Source organism: Rhinopithecus roxellana, chromosome 1 (assembly GCF_007565055.1).
Source record: "Rhinopithecus roxellana isolate Shanxi Qingling chromosome 1, ASM756505v1, whole genome shotgun sequence".
NCBI classification, from domain to species: Eukaryota; Metazoa; Chordata; class Mammalia; order Primates; family Cercopithecidae; genus Rhinopithecus; species Rhinopithecus roxellana.
The window spans coordinates 196,576,554-196,585,184 of NC_044549.1; the positions used below are offsets into that span (position 1 = coordinate 196,576,554).

The 8,631-nt window shown below is 45.1% G+C and overlaps 1 protein-coding gene across 3 annotated transcripts in view; it reads left to right on the forward strand.

The window, feature by feature from the left end:
• Positions 1 to 7,367, forward strand: part of GASK1A (golgi associated kinase 1A) — an 80,039-nt gene extending 72,672 nt beyond the window's left edge. The window contains exons 3-6 of one of the 3 annotated variants that reach the window (XR_004058721.1): positions 3,105 to 3,227; positions 4,998 to 5,101; positions 5,742 to 6,099; positions 6,829 to 7,367. Coding sequence is in view for 2 of the 3 variants with exons in the window: in XM_010374337.2 (XP_010372639.1) it covers positions 3,105 to 3,227; positions 4,998 to 5,101; positions 5,742 to 5,952 (438 nt within the window). In the remaining variant the exon portion in view is untranslated. Of the gene's footprint in view, positions 1 to 3,104; positions 3,228 to 4,997; positions 5,102 to 5,741 lie in introns of all 3 variants that reach the window. The other 2 variants (XM_010374337.2, XM_010374338.2) reach the window with 2 other exon arrangements.
• The last annotated feature ends 1,264 nt before the right edge of the window (positions 7,368 to 8,631 follow it).

The following is an 8,631-nucleotide window of genomic DNA, read 5'->3' on the forward strand; positions in this document are numbered from 1 at the left end:
CATAACTGCTGTTTGATCCTCTCAGTCAATTTTTAAAAGCCCTAGTACTTGTCAACTCCATAATTTATATTCGGTTTCTCTTTATAATTTCTATCTCATTATTCATGTAGTCTTTATGGTGAGGTATCATTCTCATACTTTACTTCTCTAGGCCTGATTTCCTTTAGTTCTTTGAACATATATGTAAAATAGCTAATTTAAATTTTTTCTCCAATATCTGGGCTTGCTCAGGAACAATTTTGATTGATTGCCTTTTTTCATGCATATTGGCCATACTTTGTTTCTTTGACTGTCTCATAATTTTTGTTGAAAACTGAGTATTTAAATAATATAAGGTGGCCTCTCTGAAAATCAGATTCTTCTTTTCCCCAGGATTTTTTTTTTTTTTCCCCAGGATTTTTATTGTTGCTGTTTGTTGTAATTTTTTTTGTTTATAGTTATTTTCTTTGTTATTTGCTTGTTTTATTTTTATGAACAAATTCTATATTCATCTGTATTCTTTTTTTTTTTTTTTTTTTTTTTTTTTTTTGAGACGGAGTCTTGCTCTGCCACCCAGGCTGGAGTGCAGTGGCCGGATCTCAGCTCACTGCAAGCTCCACCTCCCGGGTTTACGCCATTCTCCTGCCTCAGCCTCCCGAGTAGCTGGGACTACAGGCGCCCGCCTCATCGCCCGGCTAGTTTTTTTTGTATTTTTAAGTAGAGACAGGGTTTCACCGTGTTAGCCAGGATGGTCTCGATCTCCTGACCTCGTGATCCACCCGTCTCGGCCTCCCAAAGTGCTGGGATTACAGGCTTGAGCCACCGCGCCCGGCCCTCATCTGTATTCTTTATTGTATATGGCCACTGAAATTTCTGCTCAGTTAGGTCAGTGATCAGCTGATGATCGAGCAGATTTTCATGAATTTCTGGAGCCAGTAAGTCTCCTAGTGTTTGCCAAAGGGTCTGTGTGTGTGTGTGTGTGTTGAGGCATCTCCAACACATATGTATGCAGTTGATAAATCTGCTTTGGCCTTCACTCATGCTTGTACAGTCTCAAGGTCAACCAGAGGTGAGAGCTTAGGGTCTTTTCACTTTTTTCCTGAACATGTGCACAGTCCTACACATGTGCATGTGGCCTTCCAGATTTCCAGGAACATATGGAGCTTTTCACAGCCCCTTGGACATTTCATTTCTTATCTCTTCCTTTTTAAGCTTTTTGGTTAATCTATTGTTTGTCCCAACTGTTATCCATTGTCTCAGACAGCCATGCTGTTGAAACATTTGCCAGTAAATGTTTTCAACATGTGTCCTCTACCCGTCCAGGAGAAGGCTTTTAGTACTGGGCAACCAAAAAAAAAAAACCATGCCTTTTAGTGGAGTTTACCAGGGAATCACCAGACAGTTCAGATAATGACAATTTTCTTGAAATGAGGTCTGCTCTGCTCCCTTCATACTGAGTTTCCAGGTTCCCAGGCTGATGTCTTCCTCTCCAGTGGTGTTCCTAGGCTTTCTAATTCAGACTAGCCATTCTGCAAAGATGGGATCAGAGTGTCCAATCTAGGTCTTCCCCACAGCAGGCCCTTTCAGGAACTTAGTACATTTTGCAGCCTGAGAGTTAGTTACCTATGTGATTCATTGTCCTGATTGGTAGATCCCAGAGGTCCTCAAGGCCTCCCACTGACTTTCACCACCACCTGAGAGATTTAAGAAAACAACTAAAACCCCTGGTCCCATAACCTGTGGGGTTTGGAGCCCTTCCTAGGATTTGGATAAATCCCAAGTAGTGGATGGACTCCTTCTGTTTGATGTGCCATGAGCACTACCTTGACTTGCCCCACACCAAACCTGAACTCAAAGCTCAGCATCCACCAAACATTTCACAAGGGTGGCAGCTTCACTGCAGGATGGAGAACTTATGGGAGGGTACATCTCACAGCCCCAGCCTTCTGCTGCTCCCTGCTTCCCTTCACCTTCTCTATTCCTCTGTCCTCCCCCTTCCACAGCAAGAAACTAACTTTTCTTCTTGTCCCATGCAAAGCAAGTCCTCCCACACCCAGACCTCCTGTAATTTCACCTTCCACCCTAAGCACTCATCAAGGTATTGCATCAAACCAAGTTTCCTTTGTAAAAGGAAAATAGAGTGAGTTTTTCCAGGCTTGCACATCCTGTGTGTGATGGTGATTCCGTGCTGCTCAGCCACCCTCACTTCATCTTTCATCCACTCCCTAGCATCTCCCAAGCCTTCTCCAGACCAACTCCTCACTTTGACTATTCTCCCTTTCCTGTCTTTCTCCCCACAGCAAGCCCTCCCCTAACTATCCTCAGAGGACTCTACCACTTCTGCTTGTATGCCTCTCCATCCTCAATCTCTTTGTCCTAGATACTTACAGCAGATACTATCCTCATGTAGGTCAGGGCTGGGGCAGACCACGATTCTTCCTACTGCCGACTTGCAGGCTGTGACTTTCCTTCTGAAGAAAGCATCCCAGAAGCAAGTGAGTGGGAAGCGTGATTCTAGGAATCCTCTGATCCACTCTAAAGTGCTGTGGGTGTCATCTGTATGTATCTATTCAGGGGAAGGGTGGCAAAGTTCCTCAGAACTGACCGCACACCACATTGAGGATGGCCTCCTCTTTCCCCGGCTTGATTCAGGCCTGCTGCAGGGTGAAAGAGCTGTCCAGTTGGAGCTGTTGAGATGATCATTAAAGGACTTGCACCTCTAAAGAAAGGAGGAATCCCTGATGTAGCATTTGCTGCTTAAAGAAAAAATAGAGTGATGTGGAATCTCCCTGGGTAGACAGGCAGACGGTCAGCATTTGGAGCCCCAGTGGTGCCGGGCTAGAGCTCAAGAGCAACAGTGTAGGCCAAGCTGTGGGCACTGGGTGAAAATCCACACTGGCCCGAGGCATGAGCAAACAGCTCCTGGTGTGCAGAGTGACCTGGCCAGAGGAGGAAAGCGGAAGCCCCATTTAGCAATGACCAGCACAGAGAACCACTGAGGGTCACCCCTGCTGTGGCCCCAGCGTCATGTAGGAAATAGTAGGTCAGGTGGCCTCTGTGCTGTGCCTGGTGGAGGCAGGCCCCCTGCCCTGCCTCACCCTACCAAAGGCTGGGTGTCTCCACAGGTCCACGACCGCTTGGATCGCTACTGTTGTGGCTTTGAGCCTGAGCCCTCAGACCCCTGTGTAGAAGAGAGGCTCCGAGAGAAATGTCGGAACCCAGCCGAGCTACGGCTGGTCCACATCCTGGTATGTCTCCACACCATCCCCTTGTCACCCCAGAACCAGGTCTTCCTGTGTCCTTCAGAAGATGCTAACAAGTTTCAAAGATCATTTGATGCTGGGGTTTCCCAGTCTTGTTCTTTTCAGCAAAACCAGTTGGTTGAGTATTTCCAGGAGTCTGCAATATATAAACTGACAAAATGGAGCTTTAAGAATGTGCCTGAGGAGGAGTGTGGCGTGAGGGCTGGAGCCCCGTTTTCACTGTCTCCACTGCCCCTAAGAGACTCCAGAGAACAACTAGGGCTCCTGGAAGTAGAGTTTGAGAATGGTGTGTCTAGTGAACATCCTCATTGTGCCAGTAAATGAGGAATTGCAGTCTGGAAGGAAAGGAATCTCCAAGGCCATATGGTAGCAGCATTAGGGCCTGAACCCAAGACCCCAGTGGCTCACAGGCTGCTGCTGCTTCTGTCAAAACTAGAGTCCAGGGTGGGAAGCAATGTTCTGTGGCCATCGGAGAGGGCAGAATAAGCACTTCTTCTGCATAAGAAGCAAGGTGCTTCCCCTAGGGAAGGGCTTCTCTATCTTCTCCTGCAGTGAGGCATAGTGTCCCCATAGCCTCCCTTTCCTCTTGGAGGGTAGCTGTCAGCATGGTGTCCAGGGATGGGCTTCAGGGAGGCCACATCACCTGGAAGCCAGGATTGCTTAGTGGGGGTGCTGGCAATTCTCCTCCTCTACCCCAGAGCCATCTCTCCTTTTCCCTTGTCAAAGGTAAATATCCACAGGAGAGACAAAGCTTTAATAGCCATTGTTTACCCCTGGTGAGCAGGCATTTCACAGATCTTTTAAGACAGCAGTTTCTAGAGGGAAGAGCCACCCAGCTTTGAGCAAAAAGTGATCCTGACATGTGGAGTGGGATGAGAAAGGAGAAGAGGCAGAGAGAAGGGAAGCTGGGATCCTGGAAACAGAAGTTCGTAGCTTAAGCCTAGGCCACTGGAGAGGATTGTGGGAAATGCCCATGGGCTTTTGGAGGCTCTGTGGGAAAGGAGTACGTGCATGGGAGTGGGGACCAGAAGAGATGGTCTCCCATTCACAACCACACTATATTCTTTAAGGTACTAAAGAATTCTCTGGTGCTAATTTTAGTTTTCAAAATGTTTAGGAGCTGCTAAACTCTTCTGTAGAAACAGAGTGTGGTCACTGCTTTTCGAGGATAAGGGACATCTCTGTGTGCTCTCAGTGATGCTAAGGGGGATGCCCAGGTGCGTAGGCACAGGTGGCACAAAGGGGTGACTGAGTGTGTACACATGTGAGCAGCACATGTGTGATGCCTCTCACAGTGATGGCCCTGAGGAGCAGGCTCCCTCAGCACCTGCCGATTCCCACCTGTGCTCCTCACCCCTTCAGCCACCAAAACAGAATCAGTCCTTTGGCCTTGCAATTTAGCAGATGGTGCTCTGCCTTAGCCCTATGGGTCTAGGTTTGAAATAGGCCAGCTACTTACTAACTGTGATTCTGTGCAAATTGCTTAACTTAAGGTGCCACCATTTCTGTAAAATAGGGCTAACACTAGTGCCCGCTTCCTAAGGTTACTGGGAGGATTAACTGACAGGATGCCTGGAAGCACTTAGCACAGTGCCCAGCATAGAGTAAGTGCTCAGCTGTGAGGACTGTTTGTTAGCATGGACTGTGGGACTGACAGCTCAGGGCTCTCAGCCCCTTAATCTTGACCAAGTCCATAGGTGTCAGCCGTAGTTGCACCCTTACCCACCTCTGTCTCTGTCCACCCTCTTCCCTGAGGTCCGGAGCAGCAATCCATCTCACCTGGTCTACATCGATAACGCTGGCAACCTTCAGCACCCTGAGGACAAGCTGAACTTTCGGCTGCTGGAAGGCATAGATGGGTGAGGGTCAAAAGGGTTGGGTGGAAGTTCACGGGACTGAGACCTGATGGCCTTGCTGCAAACCTTGGGACCTTGAACTGTGGCCTTGAGAAGCCCACGGTCCATCAGACAAGCTGTTGGATCAGAACTTCAGGTGGTGGTGGGGAGCCCTGGGAAAGCTGAGAGGGGACACAGTTGGCAGGGCCTACCCCAATATCCAGAGGGCCTCCTGTGCCTGCAGAATACTAGCTGCATTGCTGGGGTGTGGAGAGGCTAGTCCTTCCCTTGTTCTGGGTGGGAGCGCTAGGCTGAAGAGTCTACCCCTCCCTGCTCACTCTTGGCAGGCAGCTCTGCCTTCCCAGGATTCTTTCTGGCCCTGCATTTGCCAAATGGAGCCTGGGATAGCAGAATTTGTTCACCTGGCTTCTCTGTAGGATGGGACCCATCTGAAAGGTCTATCCCCTGCCTTCACAGCAGAGCTAGGCAAAGGGTCTTCTGTTAATGAGATAGCAGGTGCAGGCCTGGGGAGTTTGCAGGGTGACTTTGCCAGAGTTCCTCAACTATGCAAGCTCTGGCCATCTGACTTCACCTGTTATTGAAATTCTCTGAGATCACTGTTGCTTTTTCTTTCTGTTATGGGGTTCTGGGACCTTCGCTCCAGGTTTCCTGAGTCTGCCGTGAAGGTTCTCACATCAGGATGTCTACAGAATATGCTGCTTAAGTCGCTGCAGATGGACCCCGTGTTCTGGGAAAGCCAAGGCGGGGCCCAGGGTCTGAAGCAGGTCCTCCAGACCCTGGAGCGGCGAGGACAGGTGCTGCTGGGACACATCCGAAAGCACAACCTCACACTCTTCAGAGACGAGGACCCGTGAGCCTCACACCAGCCCTGAGTCAATGAGCATCCATCCTGATGGCCACATTTTCTTGGGCTCACTCATCTTGAGGACAAATGGGAAAAGCCAGAAGCCAGAGGGGCACAAGGATGTCATGGGATTTTTCACCTGCCCAGGATGGTGGAGGTAGCATGGGGTTTTCAATATCAATGCATCCCTTTCTGCTTTCTCGGCTCTGGCTATTTATTCCCTTGCACCAACAAATACATTAAAAAATGTTCTGGAGCTGCTCAAGATACTGTAAAAATGTGTGATGCATGTGCATATGCAGAGCTGGAGAACTTTGTGTGTGTGTAGAGGTGTGTAGGTGTGGGTGGCATGTGTGCATGCCTGCATGCAATACATGAGCCAAACCTAATAAAGGTAAAATCTTCATAGAACTGCACTTGCAGCCTAGAGTTGCTTTGGCTGAAAGTAGACTCAGGTCTAATAAATGACACATAATGTGTTTGTCTTTATAGACTTTAACTTTTCAATTATTACTCAGTTATGTTTTTTGGTTTAAAAAATTATAAAAGTCTAAAAGTAATACATGCTCAGTAAAAACAAGTTCATAAATAATAGAAGCATATGACAAAAAGCATAAGTTCCACAAACTCTCTAGCAGTGTGTATGTGTGTGTGTGTTATTCATGGTCACACTACTTGCAATTTAAAAAATAAAAGTGTGGTTATGCTTTGTTTGTCAACTCACTATATTTTTACTTTATTAACTATATTCTGTATCAGCCATCTGATTTGACCCAATCTTTATTGGTGACTGCATGAAATTCCAAGGCAGGGATGTGTCATATTTTCTTTAGCTGGTCCCATAATCCTGAACATTTAAGTAGCTCCAATTTTTCATCAATTACAGACATTGCTGCCGTGAACATGACTCCATGGCGTGCAAGTATTTCTGCGAGCCAGATTTCCGTAAGGGATTTCTGGGGCAAAGGGTATGGGCATTCAGTATTCTGAGAGAAACTGCCAAATTGCTGTCCGAAGTGGTGGTGTCAATTTACGTTTCTCCCAAGAGGGTAGGAGACTGATTATTTTTCTACACCCTCACCAACACTTAACATTCTCAGACTTTTGGTTTTTAGGAGGAAAACCTATTTAAAAACTGCATTTCCTTAATCATGAATGAAATCATCTTTCCACTTATTTGCCAGACATTTGTATTTTCTTTTCTGCATTGTCCTTTTCTTTTAAGATGCTTGCCCTTTTCTTGTTACTTTGTTGGAAATCTTTGACTCTAATGAGTGTAATCAATCTTTTCTCTGTTGACTTGGTGTAAATGTTTTCTTCCAGCCTGTCATTTGTCTCTTAACTTTGTTTATAGTCTTTTGCCAAGTGTAAAATGTTAATTTCCACGTAGTCAAATTTGTTTATCTTTCCCTTTAAGTCTTTTGAGTTTCATGCCTTCTTAGAAATGTTGCCACCACTTCAAGATTATTGAAATAATCTCCTGTGTTTTATTCTAGTATTATATAATATTTCTTATATATTATATAGTATTTACTATATATTTTCATATACTTCTTATATATTCCCTGTAAATTCATATATAAAACCTATATTTTATGTGGATTTAAGCAGAGAATGGTGTGAGTTAGGGATCTAACAAGTTTCATTTCCCTTCCAATGGATATTTAGTTGCTATAACATTATTTCATAGTCTATTCTTTCTCTACTGCTGTGAAAGTATACTCTTATCAGATACTAGGTTCCCACATGCATGGAGGTCCATTTGTGAACTCTGTTCTGATATTATTTTTCAGTTCCTGCATTAGTATGACAGTGTTTTAATTAAAGTTACTTTATTCTTTTCTTTTTTGCTGTCTGGTAGACTGAGTTCCCATATTTTTCTTCTACTTTAGTTTTTTTCCTTTGCTATTTTTGTGCATTTGTCTTTCATGTGATAATGTCAATCTATGAAGCATGCCACCCCTCTCCTATTATCCTCAAAATCCCATTGGTGTTTTGGTTGTGATTATATTGAATTTATAATTAGTGGGAATCTGACTTATTTGAATATTGAGTGCTCTCATTCAGGTTTATCAATCCACCTATTCTTGGTTTATTGATCCACCTATTCTTTGATAATCTCTAGCAATATTTTTTTGTTTATTGAGACAGGGTCTCACTCTGTCACCCAGTCTGGAGTGCAGTGGCAAGATCTCAGCTCACTGCAGCCTCAGCCTCCCAGGCTCAGGTGATCCTCTCACCTCAGTCTCCTGAGTAGCTGGGATGGCAAGTACACACCACCATGACCAGCTAATTTTTGTATTGTTTTGTAGAGATGGGATTTTGCCATATTGCCCAGGCTGGTCTTGAACTCTTGAGCTCAAAGCACCTGCCCATCCCAGCCTCCAAAGTGCTGGGATTACAGGCATGAGCCACGGAACCCGGCCTCTAGTAACATTTTTAAGTTTTCTTCGACAAATAAGCTCATTTTAAAGTTAGCTTGTAATTTTTACTCCTATTGAGAATGAGTTCTTTTTCTTGATTAGATTTTTCTAGATAGACTTTTAGGTGCATATCTTATAGTTTTTAAGTAGAAAATAATACTTTCAAATAATGATAATTTTACATTTATATTTCACAAGTGTGTTTGTGTACTCCTCTCATTTATTTATATTGTCTTATTACTTAGGTTGGGAGCTTTCTGGAGAGC